This window comes from Sceloporus undulatus, unplaced genomic scaffold (assembly GCF_019175285.1).
Source record: "Sceloporus undulatus isolate JIND9_A2432 ecotype Alabama unplaced genomic scaffold, SceUnd_v1.1 scaffold_18, whole genome shotgun sequence".
NCBI lineage: Eukaryota > Metazoa > Chordata > Lepidosauria > Squamata > Phrynosomatidae > Sceloporus > Sceloporus undulatus.
Genome location: NW_024802940.1, coordinates 393,813 through 413,708, shown reverse-complemented (window position 1 = coordinate 413,708; position 19,896 = coordinate 393,813). Strand labels below are relative to the sequence as shown.

The 19,896-nt window shown below is 38.5% G+C and overlaps 1 protein-coding gene across 1 annotated transcript in view; it reads right to left on the bottom strand.

Moving 5' to 3' along the window:
* The window catches only part of LOC121917435 (laminin subunit alpha-3-like), a 177,831-nt gene that overhangs the window by 54,535 nt on the left and 103,400 nt on the right, over window positions 1-19,896 (bottom strand). Inside the window, exons 40-45 of the mRNA XM_042443401.1 lie at window positions 18,699-18,782; window positions 16,286-16,516; window positions 11,536-11,649; window positions 8,031-8,140; window positions 2,899-2,979; window positions 1,481-1,587 (exon numbers count right to left, since the gene is read on the bottom strand). Of these exons, the coding sequence (XP_042299335.1) occupies window positions 1,481-1,587; window positions 2,899-2,979; window positions 8,031-8,140; window positions 11,536-11,649; window positions 16,286-16,516; window positions 18,699-18,782 (727 nt within the window). The remainder of the gene's footprint in view (window positions 1-1,480; window positions 1,588-2,898; window positions 2,980-8,030; window positions 8,141-11,535; window positions 11,650-16,285; window positions 16,517-18,698; window positions 18,783-19,896) is intronic.

Genomic DNA, 19,896 nt, shown 5'->3' with positions numbered 1-19,896 from the left:
ATCCATATGAATCAGATTCTCTTTGGGTATACATCAAAAGCTGCAAGGAATAGAAGTTGGAATATATGCACCTGTTCTTGGGTTCTGGGCTGGCCATTGTATTCCTCTGTACAGGAAGGATTTAATGGCTGGTTCAAACTTTCCCTGAGCTATACAGTCTTCTTGGTTATGGAGTGTTTTGGCTTAGCCTCATCCCTCAGCTCTGACTCCGTGTATAAACTCTTGATTAATCTTTGACATCTGTCTAATGCTCAGTCTGTGACAGCTATCCACCTGACAAAGTTGCCAGGTTTCCCTTATTATAGGGGATGGAAAGTTTGTCCCTTCATATATCCATGTATGTGCTCAACACGTGACTTCTTTGTAGAGGACAAGCTCCATAATACAGAGAAAGTTGGACTGCTGTAGTTGACTGTGCATCCGACAGAAACCTGTCCTGCCAAAAAGTCTTGGGGAAACACCACCATAATGTGTATATTCAACATCACAATAAGCTGTGGTTTGCATTATTCATATTTTTTTGCTTAAGCCATGAACAGCACCTGACCAAACAGTCTGGGTTGCCTTCACACTTTTAATTTGTTTCTCTCCTGTTCCTTTTAACAGCTCCTGTTTCAGGATGGACAGCTGAGTGAGGACATGTCTGGTTATTATATTACATTTATTTATATTCTGTCTTTCTCCCGAAACTGGGACACAAGGCTTCTTACAATTTTAAAAAGATCAATAAAGCTAAAAACCTGAAAAAAGTGAACATTAAAATGGAGTTCAACTAGTCAAAATATTGAAATGACATAAAGGTACACTTTAAAATTATAAAATGTACTAAAAAGACAAAAACAATTAAAACAGTTTAAAAACAAAATTAAAACAGCTGTTTAAACAGCTTAAAACAATACAGCACCCTTTGCTTAAGGGCAAGCCATGATTTAAACAACATATTAAAAGTAAGGCTATTGTTTGACTAATCCTAAACATGTTTAAATGTTAGACTACTGTACAGCCAGAGTCTGTTTGAAACTACATGTGAAATTTATATTGCCTATAGCTACATAACTATGGAGCAACTGCAAACATTGCAGAACATACTGCCCTAATTTATACTGACCAGGAGTCCTGGTGGTGTAGTGGTTAAATGCTGGTACTGCAGCCACTCACAGCCACAAGGGCTCCAGCATCCACTCAGCTGTCCATCCTTTCATAGGTCTGTAAAATGAGTACCCAGCTTGTTGGGGGCAATTGGTTTACACAATGCAAACCACTTAGGGAGAGCTAGTTCACTGATAAGTGGTATAGAAATGTACTTGCTATTGCTAGTTAATTTTATTACTTATTGCTTACTCAAGGGGAAGCATTATTTTCAGTAGTAGCCTGTACTCAAACAGGTGTCCTTCTGATATGGATTCCTTTTGTGTGTGTGTGTGTGTGTTCAGTAAAATATAGTATGCTATCAAGAAATATCTAACATAAATTTACATACCTCCAGTCAGGCGATCACAGTTCATTAGCTGACCATTGTCAAGGCAATTACATTTCTGACAAAATCCTCCATATTTCAGTGGATTTCCAAAATAACCAGGAGCACAGCTATAACAATGAATCAATACAAAGATAAAAATAATTGATAATTAATACAGATTAACAGACATTGAAATTGCTTCTCCTGGTTTAAAGGTTTGCATAAAATCTAACAAATAAAGCTATTTTATTGGATTCAGGTTATAATTGCCTGTTTTGACAAATGAAATGCTTGTCCCAAGAAGTATTTTACTAAATTCAGGGTTAAATGCAAAATGAACAATCCAGAATCATCAAATTCTTCCCAACCATCTAGAAATGGAAAATGCCCAAGGCTCCAAATGTTTATGGACTTCAACTCCTATCAGCTTTAGCTAGCACTGATATTGGTAACGGGAGATACACACTGTAGTTCAGATACATCTGAAAGTTCAAACATTCTGCATGCCAGATTTTGGAGGAAAGTGATCTCAAATTGCTGACTGAAAAACTGGACTTTAATCCCTTTTTTGCAGCAGTTCTCTGGGACAGAGAACAAGTTGATCGAGCCAGAGTATGACATGTTATGTCCTCATTGCTTTTCCTCATTGTCTAAATACTAATTCAGGATACAGATCTTTGGAAACATTATCTTTACAGAAATAATGTTTCCAAAAATCTGAATTACGAGAAAACCACATTAAAATGGGATTATATCAATTGCAAAATTTTAGCAATTTGTCTGCTCCATCTAAACCAGAAGCCACCCCTTTTCATCTCTGGTCTCTGTTTTATCAGTTGACAAATTGATGATTCCATCCAGACTTCAATTTAATACAGACAATTTTTCCCCTCAAAGTGTACACAAACTTTCCTCTTAATGTATATACACTATACTGTATATATTTTCTTGTTTGTGTATGTCTACACACTCTATACCCAGACAGAAGTCAAAGCAGAGAAAGATAAAAATAATTAAAGTAGTTTTCAAATCAACAGAATTGGAGCACAAATCAGCTTTCTTTGGACTGCATCCACACTTCACATTACTGATCAAATAAAAAGATTTAAGCATGTATGCAGGAGTTTTAGTGCATGACAGGTACACTATGCAATGCACTATGCACTATTCATGTCAAAGTCAAAAGGCAAGTGGTGCACAGAATCCCATTGGAATACAGGAGGCATTCTGACACTCTGAATCAAAGGCAGCAGCTTGTGCTCACAGAATGCTCTGTTTGTCTTTTCAAGTCCCTCAAGCCCCTTGGATGGCAGCCCAACAATGTGAATATGTCATGCAAATAGAATACACAACGTTTTGCAAGGTGGTATTTGTTTTTGAAGCATAAGATTTGCTTGAACTTTCTACATAGCAGATCAGCAATGAAACCAGTCACATACCTTTCACAATGCACCCCAGTATAGCCTTCTTTACAAAAGCACTGAATATCTCCATCATTTTCCACACAGCCAGAAGCAAAGCTACACAAGGAAAGAAAATAACACACATAAAAGTATTTTATACCTCTCAAGGCATGTTTTGAAACACAGCTGCCCCTCCTTTTTCATGGGGGATCTGTTCCATAACCCCTCGCGAAAACGGAGTTTCACTTATATCCCATCCCCACTGGCTTGAATATATGCACAGGCACACACCCTATTCTTTCTCCCTCTGTTCATCCCTTGTGCATAAGCAAGGGACCCAAGTCCAAAGTCCACGAGAACCAAAGGAGGACTGTATTTTCATTCAAAAATATCTATAGTATATGTTGTGTTACAAATATTTCTGTCAGAATAAAAAATATAATGATACCACAAACATGTGAGAAAAAGACAAACTGCAACTATTTTTGCTCTTATATTGCTCTCCTTATGTTTGTAGTGCACTTTGCAATGCTAGTTTCAAAGTACAATTCACTCTTGAAAACAAAGCAAACAACCAAACTTTTCAATATGAATCATGGGAATGAAAACTGCATCAACTGATGGGTTATTACAGAATGAGAATACACATTTGCTCTTTTTCCTTGAAGGTCTATAGAATTTAAGAATTTATATTTGGTGAATTGCAGTTGACAATAATAATGCTCACTGTTCTGAACTATGCACAAAATAATGTCTTCATAACAGAGGAACTGAGGCAGTCATTTATATCAGGATTATAGCCTGACTCATTAGAATGAGATTCAGTAGATTATCACACTACACTCTTAAAACATTGCTAGTCCACTTTAACTGCTCTGACTGCATCATGTTCAATTTTGGAGTCTGTAGTTCAGCAAGGCCTAAGAGCTCTCTGGCTGAATATTCTAAATGCTCCTCCTTAAACTGCAAATCCCAGAAACAATGGGAAGCAGCCAGAGTAATAAAAGTGGATTAGCAACATTTTAGGAGTGTAGTGCAATAATGACTACTAGCCATTGATTTGCTAGACAAGAAATGGGGGATGTGTGGCCCTTCAGATGATGCTGGATTGCAACTATCACCATCTTTCACCACTGCCTGGGCTGGTATCCTCTATCCTGGATCTTACCCACTGCATATGCATGTTTCCTAATGCTGGTACAGATGACTCAAAGCATTAAGGGGTGGGGAAAGCTAGGGACCTCACTCCACATCAAAGGTTCCTGTTGCAATGACAAGTTAGTCTATGATGCATGGGAACAGAAGAACAATTTACTATAGCATCATACAATAACAAGGCAGGGACCATACACAGACAGGGGCATGTCATTCATATCAGGGGGGGGGTGTATTCATATCAGGTGGGGTATGCTCGGCTAAAAAGCTCAGTGTTAACATGGCCATGGCTCTATCCTATGGAATCCTGAGATTTGTAGTTTGGCAAGGGGTGCTCAGAATTCTTGCCAGAAAGCTCTACTTCTATAGGGCTATAATTCAGAGGAAGGCATGTCACTGAACTACAAGTATGAGGATTTTATAGGACAGAATCATGACAGTCAGTGATGTTCCTAATGCTGGTGTCATCTGGTGCAGGTGCCAGCAGCAGTGGCCTGTCTTGCCGCCTCCAGCTGCCTGTGGAGACCAGCCATGAGCCAACCAAGACACCAGAAAAGGTGACCTCCTTTCCCGATGCTTTGGTTTGCTCAGATGAGTCAGCCAAGGCACTGGGGAAGGTGGGAGAGGCAGGAGCATGCACGCTCACCTCTCCTTCCCTGATGGCTTGGCTAGCTCTGGTGGATTCAGCCAAGAAAGCCAAGGCAGCAGAGAAGGGGTGGGCATCAGAAGCAGCATCACTCCCCTGCATAGTGGGAGAAGGGCCCTATTGGGTGTCACCCCTCTTCTCAGGTATCACCAGTTGTGGTCCACACACACTGCACCTCCTAGGGACACCTCTGACTGCAGTCAAAGTTGTATCAAACTGTGATAATTCTAGCAATAGCAATTAGCAACTACATTTCTATACTGCTCATCAGTGCACTTAAGCATTCTATAAGCAGTTTACAATGTGTAAGCTAATTGCCCCCAATAAGCTGGGTACTCATTGTAGTGACCTCAGAAGAATAGCAGGCTGAGTCTGCCCTGAGTCCCTGACTGGAATTGAATTCACAACCTTGTGGTTTGTGCATGAGTGGCTGCGGTACTGGCACTTACCCACTACAGCACCTGTGTGGCTACATCCTAAGAGGCTCCCTCTCTTGAAAATATCTTCATCTATTATTTTCCTTCATCATGTATTATGTTTCTAATGCGTCCGAGTACATACAAGTGGAAATTTATGAAAAATTTCTTATGGGCTGCAGATGACCTCTTATTAATAACACTGAGTGTTGATAGTTATGGAAGCACTGGGGTGTATAATTAAACATTTTAGTTGATCTAGTTAATAAAATCTTAGAAATGTAAGAGTTGGAAAGGACCATAGGGGTCATCTCGTTCAATTCACTGTCTTGCAGGAATACACAACTAAAGCATTCCTGAAAGACGTCTTCCCAACCTCTGTTTGAAGACCTCCGAAGACCACCGCCTTCCAAGGCAATCTATTTCATTGACAAACAACTTACAGTAAAAAAGATCCTCCCTAATGTTTAGATATGATCTATTTTCTCATAATTTGAATCTATTGGATAATATTCTAGTTTCTGGAGCATCAGAAAACAAGTTGATTCCATCTTCTACAAGATATCCCTTCAGCTGTTTAAGGATAGCTATCATGCCAACTTCTCAGTCTTTTTTTCCTCCAAGCCGAACATATCCAGCTCCCTATGCCATTCCTCATAAGGCTTGGCTTCCAGACTATTTCCATTTGAGTCAAAGCAAGACCTGAGCTACCAATAGTGGTTTTTAGGACCAAACTAGAGAAGAACAAGTGTTCAAATTTCCTGATTTTTAAAAATAATTTAAAAGCAGTTGCATTATATCAGGCTCAGAACACTGGGGGAAGGGAAGGCAGAAAAGAAAGAAAGAAAGAAAGAAAGAAAGAAAGAAAGAAAGAAAGAAAGCAGCTTGGAAAGGGGATTTAGACTGGGCAAGTAGCATAGGAAACTTATACCCCACTCTTTAGAAATGCTCTTAGAGCGGCTTACAAAATTGTTAATTAGACAGTTCCCTGTTAATTAGACAAAAGGCGAAGGGAATTGCAATGGGGAAAATGATCGGAATTGACCACAAATCTCCAACTTCCCTATATGTCAACTAATTCAGCCTTTAATTTTTATCATTAATATATTTCAGATCATATTCTATTAAAGGTCCTCTGTGATTTATCCCCCCCCCCCCAAAAAAAAAAAAAAACAAAAAAAAAAAACCAGGAACTCTCTACTTTTGGAAAGCTGGAGGAATTTAAGTTGTGTGGCTGTGTCCACACAGGTCCAAGAAACAGCTGCAGATGTATAATGATTCCTTCAAGTATTACTGTATTGGCTTTAACACATCCATCATCCAACTGGTGATATATTGTCTACCAGAGAAATTCTCTTAAGGCTCTTGAACTCAGCTTCTGTACATGGCAAAAGCTTTGTGAGGCTCCGAGCCTTCAAATATTCCATATTTAAATACTACAGAGGTTCTCTGTTTCAGATGATCCCAAATACCATCCATCAAGTTCAGGTGCAAAGGTTCAGATCCTCTGCAATCCTTTATAGACCCAGGTAATGAAAATACATCATCATATACTGATCTATACCCTATCTGGACATACAAATTGTCTTGTCTTCTGTTCTCTATGTTTTTACTGATTGTCTTTCTTATACACTTTTGACTGAACTGTAGCACTTCAAGGAGGCCAAATAGTCTGTCTCATCCCTCACCCAAGTAATAGCTTCTTAAATTCTATTAAATGACTAGGCATGTTGTTTGTAGGATAAACACTAATATATATGTTACAAAGTGGTTCAAATGGAAGACCATTTTTAACAAGATTCAATAACTCTGCTCCCTTGTTTCATAATTTCTTCACAAGTGCCAACAACTTACCCACAGTTATTGGCAGAATAGCATATGCAAGCAATGGCATATGCAAACAAATTGCAAAGGGGAACTATAACAAAGTGTTGCGTCATATTCCTTCTTTCTACCTGGAGGAGTCCAGCCACCCATATTCTCCTCCACAAGGCCATACCATTCTGTACTTCCATCCAGTTTTTCAGTTTTCACCAGGTAACAATCAACATCCTATGACAACTAACACTGTTTTGTTGGGATTTTGCCCTCTTTGTGATTTTTAAAGGATTTTGGAAACTTTGGGATTTTCCTGAACATGCTGAGATCTCCCTTCTTCAATAGCCTCATTTTGACTAAATTTTTGTTACAGTTGGCCCTTCTTATACATGGATTTTTTACACATGGATTCAAATCCACGGTTTGAAAATGTTCAAAAAAAGTAACCTTGATTTTCCATTTTTTATAAGGGACACCATTTTACTATTTCATTATATTTAATGGGACCTGAGCATCCACAGATTTTGTTATCCATGGGGAGTCTTGGAACCAAATCCCAGCATATAACAAGGGTCCACTGTAGTACTCTCCACCTGAGCATATAGTGAGAGTGATTCCTATCCATTAAATCTGATTAAAACTTGAAAATTTTACTTTTTTTGTCGGTACCTCCCAGGAGCTCAGAGCCCACAGGGCCAGGAGCCACTCAAACCGGGGGACGAATTGAAATGATGATGGGTTGCCATCATCATTATCATTATCATCCTTTGAAGCTATTTTAGAGTAGAGGAGCCACCACTGGCCTGTGGTCTATGCAAGAGTCTGCCTCACACTACCATTAGGAGATGAAAGCATGGGCTGCCCTCAAGAAGAGCTCATTCACTCAGCCCAAAGTATGCTAAGTGAGCACATGGGGATCTGTAGCTTGCAAAAATGCTGGCAAGAGAACCTCTCAGTTTTATAGCACTTCTTACACATGATGCAAGGAATAACAGAAACATGTCCATTTAAAAAAGGAACAGTACTTAGCAAACATAGCTTTTATGCCCATAATACCCTGAAACCTTAATCAAGGCAACTGTGTGCCAAGCACAATAAAAACACTTTTTCCATTCCTTACCCCCACACAGTACCTGTTTGTATAAGGGCAGCGACACACCCTGCAATTTCCTTGACTGGCATCACCAAAGTAACCTTCTTTGCAATGCTCACACTTCTCACCAGCAGTATTATGCTGACAGTTCTTAAGAAAAACAAAAACATATATATATATATAAACCAGGCAATTAACAACAACTGATCTCTTAGATTTGTTGTTGTTGTTGTTGTTGTTACCAGAAGGAAAAAATTAGAATGGATCTGCTCCAGGGCATTCAAACATTTCCTCCCTAGACAGAACAAAGAAACTGGACTCCGACCTCTGTCTCAAAGCTAAAGAGAAGTTGATTTATTGGCCTTCCCCCCACCCCTCAAATGATGCCAGGAATGTTAGGATATTTTAACAATCACCACTTTTTTTTTAATTGTTAAACTCATTACAAAAGTGTGGTTGTTAAAATATCCTAACATTCCTGGCACCATTTGAGAGTTTCAGAATTAGGGTACTTCTGGACAGAAGTGTTGCTTGCTTTCCTCCCTCATGAAATTTGCATTTATTACTAATGATAGTGTTCATAATTAACATCATTATTTCTACAACAGAGTAGGCAACTTTCTTCAGCCATTTACTTCAAACAGGCTTACATTTTCTTGGATTTTCTGGAAAAATTTGAGTTCCCTAGTGCCCTGGCATAAGATAGACCAGTTGCAGCATCATCTCAAGGACAACGCTTGTGCTCTCACAACAGCATGGGAAGTTTCAGTCTAGTCCCAAGGTGCCAACAGTGATGAGCATTTATACCCCTTCTCTTTCATAACATGCCAAAAGTTTAACAAAAAAGGGTAAAGTCCATGGCATTGTCATATATGGCACCATATACAGTGGGCCCTCCTCGTTCTGACCCCCCCCCCCGAGTCTGAGGAAAAACATGTACACTCAAACCCCATTTGTTTTAATGGAGGAGCACTCCTGCCTGTGGTGTCGTGCATGTGGCATGGGCGTGCACGCCATTATGCCTCCCACGGCTTAAGCTTCCATAGAAAGTTAAAGCTGTGTATGGCATGCCCACGTATGGCCTAAGCACACTGTATGAGCAGACCTATAGCACCTGTTTGCCCTTTTCATAACATTGGAATTTCGCTACACCACGCTGGCTTCTCCAGGTATGACATTCAGTGCTGATATATTTTTTGGCCATGCTCCATTGTTTTAGACATCAAATGCTTTAGCCACCATATAAATGTATAACATTATTCTGTGCCATATGATATGCACATAGAGTTCCATAAGCGTCTACTTATGCTACTTACTATTCAAAGTACTGCTAATGGCATAGCTACTCAAGCTCATTAGATTATCCACCTGCCACCAAGATATTCACCCAGATATCAAGAGACAAAGAATAGAATTCAGTAAACACTCATTTTTAATGTTACAATTGTAAATAGAAAGGAACCAGTGAAACTACAGGGACAAACAGAATGCAAGCTGTATTAGATCTGCAGAAATGTATATATAATACTAACTATAAAACAGTTTATTTGGTGATTGAGCTGGTAGGAATAAGGATAAAAAGGTGAACATTTACAAAACTCTCCTCTTGGCATGATGTAAACTATCCTGCTCTTGATCTTTCTGCCTATGTGCTTTCTTGTTATGGCCTGTCCTGTGTCTCCAATCAAAATGCCTCATGATTCATACATCCCCTGGAACATGCTGATTTAGCTTCCAGCTCCTATATTTATCCTAAAAGGGTTTGTCAAAACTCAAGTCAAGGGAAAGTATTGTATAACATCTAGGAATGCAGTGCAAGCAAAACAAGTCCATTATGAATAAGCATGATAAAATAAACGGGGTGGGAGAGAGGCCAGAAACCATAGAATAAATCTGGCAGTGTATATATTTACTTGAGAAAAAGAATGAAAGGGAACAGATCTGAGGGATATACTTTCAGAATAAACTATTGAGGCAAAGGTAGTGAAATGTAATATAAGACTATGATCCCCAGAACTGTTATTGAAGGATCCTTTCCATTTTCAATCAGTGCTCATATTTGGATGGGAACTTTGAGGAAATAGCTGCAGATTACATTTTTTATAGGCAGTTTAGTGGTTAACTATAGTAATTATGGTTTTAAATACAAAATAACATATTATGAAAGAGACAGATTCACTGGTGATGCTTTCATATTTTGGCTTTATAAATTAAAGTATCCAGAACATGCACCATATTCCTGGCTTGTTCTGAAGTCATTAACTATAATTTCACATTTCAGACATAACATGAAACTATAGCTAACCCAAACTCTTCCTGGCATGTTTGCTTCCTCATGCAAAGCAAGCAGCAAACCAGCTGCACACAGGATATAAAGATTCTAAGCTTAGGTATGTTCAGCTGATCGTGTCTACAGACTTTCAACAGATCTGTCTCTCTTTACTCTTTAAAAAGAGTAAACACTGCAGAATGCATATACCAGCATGGCTACAGAAGATAGCTTCATATATTGATGTTGACAACCTTTGTGGACTAATATCATGTTAGGTTCAGCTGTCTTCAGGATACTGGTGTGCTTTTTTGGTTTTGTAGCAAAAGATTAATAAGGCTAATCCTCTGGAAGATATTGCTCTATCCAAGGTGGTCCTGCCATCATATAAAGTGAAGGGGATTCACCTTGAATTTTAAGTAGCAAAGGGCACCAATTTGTTACTGTATTTTCTGGCGGGGATGGGGATTTCCTACCTTGTGCCATATCTCACTTGTTTTGGAAACTATGCATGTTTGTTGGGGATGCTATCTATTCCTCTGCTTTGGATACCAAAATCTATGGATTGGCACTGTACTGTAAGTTGTGGGATCACTACTTACGGGACCACATTTATGCATGTACAAAACTAAACAAGTTTATACAGTTGGCCCTCCATATCCATGGATTTTTTATCCATGGGTTCAACTATCCATAGTTTGAAAATATTATAAATATATATAAATTCCAAAAATCAAACCTTGAGTTTGTCATTTTATATAAGAGACACCATTTTACTATGCCATTTTATTTAATGGGAATTGAGCATCCATTGGTTTTAGTATCCATGAGGAATATTGGAACCAAAACTCAGAGGATACCAAGGGCCCACTGTAGAATCTATGTATTTCAGTACCAATGAAGCCCTACATATACAGCTGTACTGAATGGCATTGCATGCACAAAGTTTTTCCCCCCTTTACTACAGATAAGGAAACCATTACAGCAGTGATGGGCAAAATGTGCCCCCTCCCAGATGTTATTGGACTATAACTCCTTCAACATTGACTGTGCTACCTAGGGCTGATAGGATGCTGTAGTCTAAAAGCATTTGAAAGACTAAATTTTGTCTGTTTTATTAATAGAAGAAATCAACAGCAAATCACAGGTCTGCAATCTATCAGTCTGTTCAGTTGAAGCAAGAGCAGCACACATTTCACAAGTTATTAATTAAGAATCGAGAAAAGTTTCAATAATTTCTGAAATACAAATACAGTAAGTAATTTGTATTACTTACAATGCAAATTCCAGAACCATCGATACATCTATTTGCATTTCCATTACAATTGCAAGGAACACACCGTCCTGTCAGTAGACCTTTGTTCTCACGATAAAATCCAGGGCTGCATTCCTAATGCACACGAAAAATGGTGGAGATGAAATAATTGTAACTTTTCATGTTTTAAAATTAACTGCCTAGTAAGATTTTCAGGCAGAAGAACTGAACTGCTAAATCTTCACATACATATTACACAATAGGTCATGTTTGGATACCAATAGTTTAGCTTTTGGGGTGTTATAGGGGGTTTACCCCTCCCTTCATGTGACAAACAAACCAAAACGTCTTCTATATTTCAGTTTTCATTTCATCCAAACCAGGAAGCTATGGTAAACAACTTCAGAAGAAACCAAAATATTAAATCAATTTGAAAACATGGCTTAATATCCTGACTTGTTTTAAATTCAGCCACTATAGTTTCTGGGTCCAGATGATCCAGGAAACCTACCCAGCTTGTTAGATCCCCTGCCTGAAGAGATTATCATAAAGGGGTCAAAAACCCTGTTTTACATCTCGGATTACTAAAACAGGATATGAGCATCTGAAAATGGATTATGTCAGCTGTTTCAAAGTCAAATAACTTCTTAAACAGTTGAAAATATCTCTATGTATCAAGACTCCCAAATCTGTTGAGAAGGATTCTCTTAACCCTAAACCCAAGATGGATTATCAGATGGGATACATTTCATATGCCATGCAGAATATTTTGAAAATATATCTTTTACATTCCAGTTAGTAAATTCTTTCTACAGAACATGGTTTGTCCATTATGGTTTACCTGACATCTACATTAATTTATAGTTTAATTTTCTAAAATACTTGCTGTGATGTCACCTCTCCTAACTCATCCTGATTTCCTGACCTGGGGATATGTGAAGTGATGTTTAGGCAATGAGAAGCATTCTTTAATATGAAGCACAATTTGTACGTACAGGCTTGTCCCAAAGACAAGACAAGCACGAAAAGAATGTTCATTGGCTAGAAGCATTTAAGAAACAACGCTGATCTTCTTTCTTTCAGATCAAAGTCAAGGAAAAATGATATGGGGAGCAGAATCATATTTTTTAAGCAAAGATACAGAGATGGTTGTCAAATAAAAGAATGCTGCCCTCAGATAGTAAACTGTGGCCCTTTTAATACTTTGAATCAGACATTGACCTGGGAGACATGAACTCAAATTCTCTTCTGGCTTTATGTTAATGTAACAAGGGATTGGGTCCCAGAACAGATCAAGTCTGAACTCTCCACTGGAAGCCAAGATGACTAAATTGAGGCTGTCATACTGACTCATTAGAAAAGACAATAATGCTAGGAAATGTAGAAGGCAGAAGAAAGGAAGGAAGACTTCATGCCAGACGGCTAGACTCAATCAAAGAGGGCATGGGCCTGAACCTGCAGGACCTAAGCAGAGAGGCTGAGAATAGGGGGTCATGGGGATCTCATTCACAGGACCACCATGAGTCAAAGTTGACTCCAAGGCAGCTAACAACAAACAACAGCAAACAGAGGATTATGGTGCGCCCTTAGCGCGGAGCAGGAAGGAGCTCTGTTTCGGAGCTCTTTCCTGGTTTGGTCTGCTGGGCGCAGCCTTCACACGGCTGCGCCCAGCAGACCAAAGGAGAAAGGGGCCAAGCGGCCCCTTTCTCCTCCTCCCCGCCGCCGCGGGGTGTCTTTGGGGCTTAAAGCCCCAGGGACACCCCTTTTCAGGCTGCAGGGAAGCAGCGTTTTGCCGCTTCCCCACAGCCTGAAAAGCGGCGGATCAGGGCCTCAGCGGCTGCCGTTCTCACCACAGAGGCCCCGATACACTGGGGAAAGGGGCGGGTACAGCCCGCCCCAAATGGGCAGTCTGTAACCCACCATAGGGAAATATCCAGTACTTCCTTACACAATGGTTTTGCAATTGCCAGATGGTACCTCAGCACAGCTCTGCCCCCTGACCCAAATGGTCTCAGACTAGCTTACCAAATTAAGAGTTACTGACAATCCAAGCAAAACAACAATTAAAAGTACTTCGGGGATAAATTAACATAATTAATCAGTTTCAAGGAAGTTGCCCCACTGAAGTTTTTCAGTGTTGTTCTAGAATAAACATTAATTTTGCTACATGCTCAAACATAATTTTCCTCCTAGGCTTTGAAAGAAAATAAGATTTCCTATACAGATAACACTTCTATGTAGGACAGTGAGTACACATCTTAACTTTTGACAAATGCAATTACTTGCCCACTTTGCCATACAGACTGAAAAAAACATTTACTCCCCATCATTTTGAATAATGTTAATCATACATTCAATATTTCAGAGCAAGAAAAATTAACTTAAAGAGTATTATATTTTGTGTTTGGAAAGTCAACCTAAAGAGAAACATATAGTTAACATATATACTGACTTCTTATACTTGTTGGGAAGCTATCTGGCTAACTGCTTAAATGTGAATACTTCATACACAGATGAGTAGCAAAGTTTTACAAGAAACGTTAATTTTCTAATAGGAAATCTAGTCAAATGGACAAAGAGATGAGGTTTTGATTTACTGTTTTCACTTAAAATGCAGCACTGTGCACTTCTATGTCAAGATTTTAAAAAGTAAAAAGTAAAATGAGAGGAAGGGAAGAAAAAGAATGCATGTTACCTGTTTTGGTTTAAAATCCCAGTGAATTTGTTGCTGTTGCCCTTGGCCCTGAAAATGAGGAAATGGTATCCTCTCTTGTGTAGCATATCCTAAACAGTGCCTCAGGCCAATGCACAACATCAGCAATCCGAGGCTGCTTGGTCTCTGCATTCCGGCCGTCATTTTGCTTAGCTTTAGGCTTTGCTGTTCATATCACTCTTTTCGCTACACAGCCCCTTTTCTTATGCTACCTGTGATTGTTCTGCTTCTGACTAAGTCTGTGCTGTGATATGCCCCTCCTTTAAACTTTATACATGAGTCAAGTTGTGCAACACACAGCAGCTTCTGAGGTTAATGAACCACTTTGCAATTCCAGCAAATGAATGTATATCTGAATTAAGGTGTGGCAATCATCACTTTTTCTTTGCCTAACACAGTCAGACGGTACTAGACGATTAGAACTGTAGAAAAAAAAGAATTGTAAATCATAGGCTGAGTAATTCTGTGGAAACATGTAGGGTGTGTGGGCTACTTGACTAAGTAGTTCTGTATCTTCCTTTGGGCTACATATTTTTATCAGGCTAGGTAAAGAAAGAAAAGACCACACCAAAGTGGCATGTTGTTGTGTTTGGTAAGCAGGGAAGGAACAGGAAGAGTTTTATAACTATACCAAATACAGGCCTCAACATGATGATCAATTGAACATTTCAAATAATGAAGACTGTTTAAAATATCCCCTTCAAATATTTTTTCAAATGACATTAAATAATGTCTAATAGTATGATTGTAACATGAGAATGAAATGGGCAACTGTACACATCAATTTGAAGCAATTAGAAAGAAGTCTTAATGATAATCAATGAAATGATATCCAATAAATGACATGATCAGAAGTAAGGCATGACAGGGTTTTGGACCTTTCATAGGAAAAAAATGGCACATGTAGTAAGGGAACTTTTCTAATTCCCAGTGGACCTGTCAAAATTCAGTTCCGTACAAATAATAAAGGTATTGTATTTTAAATTTCAGATTGTCTGGCCAGCTGACAATTAAGGAATAATGCATTGAACTTTATGACATTTATAATAATTCCATAGCATAAACAAACTACTCTGTGATGTCTTGACCAATATAGTCTTAACAAGTAGTAATAATTTTACCACACATCTGGTGCAAAAGTAAGACAGCTAAGGAACGAATTAAACACAGATTTTCATATTCAAAATTTAGTATTAAGACATTTTCCTTCCATTGCTCTGCAAATGAACTACTGGCTATGCCTGTAATTCAATAACTTGTGTTAAGATATATTAAATATACAGATAAACACTGTTCAGAAGAAACTGACAACAACATATTTCAGCAAGGAGAAGGGATCGGCACTACTGATCTGGCAACTGAAGGGTGATCCCTGGGATATGTGCATATATTTCCTCTCTGTGTGCATTTCTCTGAAGCAATGACAAATGTTTTCTGCTTTATGAGTCTTCAGAAGCTAAGTTTAACATAATGTGTTATACTGTTTTTCTTTGAACTTGTCAGTTTGTTTTTGCCATTGGATGTAACTAGCCAAGGAACCAGTAGATTCTGCTGGTACCAGTTAAACCATGAGGGAGCTCCATTTGCAGTTTCCTATGCACCCTTAAAACCTGCTCTGGATGGTCTCAAAGCAGGGGGTGTTTTTTGGCAGGGAGGTGTCACAAAGCGCTGTACAGTGGAAGGGATGTCATACTGTATGGTGGAATGGATGTCAGGTTAGTAGTCAGGCACTATTGGAAGAAGCGATTTAGATAACTGTTTTGTCTGGACATCTGCACCAATAACTAACTAGAATAAATTAAGATGAACATAACTTACTAAATTGAACAAAATAGCACAAAAGACTACACATTGAGCACCATTTATCAAAGCAGAATACAGAAGGGAGGTAAAATATTTAAGTGAACTGCCAATGCAGTTCATAAATACATCTTTAATATGCTTTTAAGTCAAACCAATGTGAACAATCATTTCTCTTCACCATAGCTAAGTCAATAATTGCTTTCATGAGCAATGTCTCAGGGATGATGCAGTGTGGAGACAAAGAAAATTTCCTACCTGACATGAATCACCTAGGTATCCAGGAGGACAGGAGCATGCCTCTACATTATAAGCAACATTGCCATTTCCTGTACCAGTAGCCTCTTCCAGACCAACCTCGCCCAAAGTTAACCGCTGAGATTCTGTGAAGTAAAGCCCTCTGATTTGTAATCCTTCTAGTCTAGACAGGACCATCATCAGCTCCTCCCGAGATACCAAGTTATTGCTGCTTGCATGTCTGAAGTTCCCCTGTACATAAGAGATGCAATAAAAAATTGGCTCTTGAGAAGTCTTATTCATAATCTGCTCAGTCTAGAAGTACTACAACACTCAAAAAGAGATCGCTGTAGCTATTTTAAAACTAAAGTTGGTTAGGATATGCAAAAAGCTTCTATTTTAGGCAATATCATACCACAAAAGAAGAAACTTTTTAGAAACTCTTTCTTGAAATCTGAATTACTTGATACTTGGGATGTTAGTCTAGTAAACAAAAATGGCTTTGGGATACTCACTAAATTATTGTTAGAAAATAAAATCAAACAACCGTTTCCTTGAACTGTTGATGTTAACTGCCTTCGAGTTGTTCCAACTCATGGCGACCTAGCATGCAGTCTTTCTTTCTTCATCTCTCCACCTTTCCTAGCATTATCGTCTTTTCCAATGAACCATGCCTTCTCATGATGTGGTCAAAGTATGACAGCCTCAGCTTAATCATCTTGGCTTCCAGGGAGATTTCCAGCTTGATATGTTGAAGGACCCATTTGTTTGTCTTTTTAGCTATCCTCAGCACTCTTCTCCAGTACCACATCTCAAATGAACTGATTTTCTTCTTATCTGCTTTCATCACTGTCCAGCTCTTGCATCCATACATGGTGATGGGGAATACAATGGCTTAAACAATTCTAACTTTTGTGCTCAGTTCTATATCTTTATTTTTAGGATCTTTTCTAGTTCTTTCATAGCAGCTCTTCTGATTCCTAGTCTTCTTCTGAGTTCTTGACTAAAGTCTCTTTCCTGATTGATGTTTGATCCAAAGTATACTGTACAGTGCTACGTTTTACTGTACTGTACTTTTACTGTACTAAAAATAATATAGAATAGTGTGATTCTTTATGTGTATTCTCCACAGGACCAAAACATAATTCACTTTGCATAGAATACTGATGGCTTGAAAGGCTTTTGGGAGACCATGGCTAAGGAACTAGGGAGCAAGATCTATACTTTATTGATAAACTTTGCTTTAGCATCTAAGCACAAAAGAAGAGCTCACAGATCAAAACATGGTTATTATTTTTTAGAATGGCCTCCAACCATCAGCAAACACATGTGCAACTGAAGATGGAATGCAACTCCAAGTAACTTTCCTTTTCAAGTCCAGGCATGAATCAGACGAGAACCCAGCTTGACTTTTAACTTTCATACATCCTAAACAAGCAGCTACTTAACTGTAAACTCTGCACAGTAGTTCTGAGAAATACTGCACTATAAGAAAAAGAATACGAATAACACATTTTGATGCCACTTTCACAGCTCAGCTCAGCCTTTTAACAGTATTACTTGCTCATTACTTCTCTCAAATGTGAGAAGTACAGGGCAGCACAACAAGGTTTGTTTTCTTTGGATGAATGGGGGCACACCAGAGAAATATAACATCATAATATACCTTCCCGTGCCCCCCCCCCCCCAAATATATAAGCGAAACAAATGGAAGCAAGTAATGGAAGTAATGGAAGTAAGCTGTTTAATGTTAATCCTACAGTGGACTCCCAAACAGCAACTGTTTCTCACCATGGAAACTTTACTTCCAGACAAATGAAATTTGAAAACACTTGTGTGCCCTTACTTCAATCAAATGGCAAAACTTCTATATATTTTTTCTGTAATAAACAAAGACTGGTTTCAGGACCTGCACTAGAGAAGACTGCATATTACGAAACTGCCCTCAGCTACTGTATATACTGAACAAGGGAAAAAGGCCATATCTGTATTTGACCTGTATCAAAGCATTCCCTTTGCTGCAAGGAATGTGGTGCTGCAGATGTTGCTAAAGACCTATCATCCCTCAGCACTATCTGTTCTGGCTAGGGCTGATGGGAACTGCAGTCCAACAACATCTGAAGGAGATACATTCAATTCCATTTCAATTCCAATGATTTCCATCCCAGGTTACAATTTACATGTACAATACAGTTTCTCTACATGTGTTAATATTTATAATTTCATGAAACATCTATTTATAGCTTACTTCTGTACCTTTGTATTCATAAACAAATTCCATTTTTCTCCCACCTAGGTTTTCTCACTGCTATTTGGGAATGCAGCCTTGAAAATTTACTTTAAAACAAGAGGATCTGGTACCTTGCTTTTGAAACTGTGCTAGAAAGAGGCAGAGGAGAAACTATCAGAGCTAGTGAGTTCTTTTAATTCTTACCTCAAGTAGCTGAATGGATCCATAATACTGTTTGTCAGGCAAAGGATTGTTAGGATCCACATAAATTAATTTCATCTGTTGCCCCTATACAAAAATATTACCATTCCAACATCAGTACATGCAGAATTTCTTTCTTTTTATGTATTTTTAAAAAAAACTATATCCCACTTTGTTCTAAGAGATGGATTCAAAGAAATTAATAAAGTAAACATTTTTAATGAAGCAGAAGCAATAATTCATACACATGCCCCACGGCCACCACATTTTAAATCCTTATAAAACTATTTTATAAAAACAAGAGAAACTACCAATACACAGGAGATCATCGTTGTCATAGACTGTTCTTCCTACATTTAACTTTCCTCTGATTTTTATGAATATTATTCCCCACTATTATCATGTGTAAATACACTTGTAATTTAGATTTCTCTTCATACCTCTGATTAAGCAGATTCCAGGACATACATGCTTATGCTATAATAATGTTTTTACTTTTAAGGTTCCATGAGACTCTTTATTATTTCTCAGTACAGTGTTACATTTAGAAATACTTCCAATGTTATTAAAGTGCAGCAAAGAGGACTATAGCTAGTATGTAAATATATGGTATGTTCATTTGTCAGAGAGACAGCATGGTGTAGTGGTTTCAGCATTGGACTATAGCTCTGGAGATCACGGTTTCAATTCCTGCTCAGCCATGGGCAAGTCACACTCTTACAGCATCAGAGGAAGGCAAGGGTAATCCTCCTAAATAAATATTGCCAAGAAATTCCTATGACAGGAAGGCATAAAGTAACTATATGTTTATTCTGTGAATTGTCAGGTGCAATATTTATGTACTGTTGTTGTAAATTGCTGTCAATTCAAAATTGACTATGGAGACCCTGCACATGGGATAGGTCCAAGTTGTCAGCAGCTCTGGTCTTGCAAACTGAGGACAGTGGCTTCCTTGATTAAGTCTATCTGCCTGTAATAGTCTTCCTCTTTTCCTACCTTACCAATCATTTTTTATTTTTCTAGTGAGTCATGTTGCTTCATGATATATCCAGAGTACAACACTTTGAGTTTAGTCATTTTGGCTTCTAGGGAGAGTTCAAGATGGATTTGTTCTAAGGCCCATTTATTTGTCTTTTCAGCAGTCCCTGGTAATCATAGAGGTCTCCTCCAGTACCCCATCTTAAATGAGCTGGTTTAGTTT